The 1,188-nt window shown below is 42.8% G+C and overlaps 1 protein-coding gene across 1 annotated transcript in view; it reads left to right on the forward strand.

The window, feature by feature from the left end:
* LOC106143901 (olfactory receptor 2D3-like) overlaps window positions 1-333 on the forward strand; it is a 939-nt gene extending 606 nt beyond the window's left edge. Inside the window, exon 2 of the mRNA XM_013348326.1 lies at window positions 6-333. Within this exon, the coding sequence (XP_013203780.1) occupies window positions 6-333 (328 nt within the window). The remainder of the gene's footprint in view (window positions 1-5) is intronic.
* Window positions 334-1,188: the final 855 nt, after the last annotated feature.

Here is a 1,188-nt window from a genome sequence, read left to right on the forward strand (position 1 = left end):
TTGAGTGTTTTTGTGGTTGTTACCCCAATTTCCCTCATAGTGGCCTCCTACGTTCATATTGCCATGGCAATTCTCAAGATAAAGTCTACCCAAGCCCGTTTCAAGGCCTTTTCTACCTGTGCCTCCCACCTAACTGTGGTCACACTCTTCTATGGTCCGGCCTCTTATATCTACATGAGACCCAACTCCAGCTACTCTCCTGAGCGAGACAAGCAGATCTCACTCTTTTACAATGCCTTCACAGCCTTGCTCAACCCTGTGGTCTACAGTCTGAGGAACAAGGACATCAAGAGGGCATTTCTCAAGGTGATAGGGCACAATAGGGTGGACTAGTGAACCAGGATCCAGGAGAAGCTGGAGTGGAATATTCACAGGGAGAGTAGTGTCTTATGTAACTGGTCTGTGCCTTTCAACCAAGGTAACTTTCACTAATTGGAACAAACCCCAACTTTGAGCCAAATTTGAAAGCAGAAACATAAGGGCCAAATGCTCTGTGATGGCTGGCATCAGAATTATTACCTAGAAGGAACCTGGAAATTGATGGGGTCCCAGTCATTCATCTAATGTCTCCTTTTGCAATTTTTTATGTGTCCAGATTATAATCCTGGATGATTTGTATAGAAATAATTTTTCTTAAGGATGTATAATACATATTTGTTTTGTACAAATCAGGCCAAATGCCCTATCATACTGTGGAACTATTTCAGTTAACAAATCTTCTTGTTGATAAATCTGTGCCCATTTTTCTAGTATGCCAATTGGCAATAGAAGTAGTCATTTTGTCTCCTATGCCAGGGAATTTTGACTTAGTATTTCACCTGTGGAGAGGAGGGAAGGATGTATACTATCTTCTGGAAGTACTTCCAGCTGAAACTAGAACATATTCATCAGGAACTAGGAAAGCTGAAATGCTAGTCAAAGGCTGGGAAATGGAGCGCTCATCAGAATCATCTGGTACCCTGCCCCAGCTGAAGAGATGGGGAACAACCTCATCAGCTGGACTGGTTCACATCAGCTTTCAGCAAGTCCAGAGCTCAACAACTTGCAGTCCACACGTGCTTGCTGGATGGTGTCTGTCAGCCTAGTGGAAATCTGCTGAAACAAATAGAGACTGGGGACAGAAGTTAAAATTTAGGAACTTATTCTAGCCATAAACAAAGGACATTGAGCCTATAATTAGTGATCCTA

Source organism: Microtus ochrogaster, chromosome 10 (assembly GCF_000317375.1).
Source record: "Microtus ochrogaster isolate Prairie Vole_2 chromosome 10, MicOch1.0, whole genome shotgun sequence".
NCBI lineage: Eukaryota > Metazoa > Chordata > Mammalia > Rodentia > Cricetidae > Microtus > Microtus ochrogaster.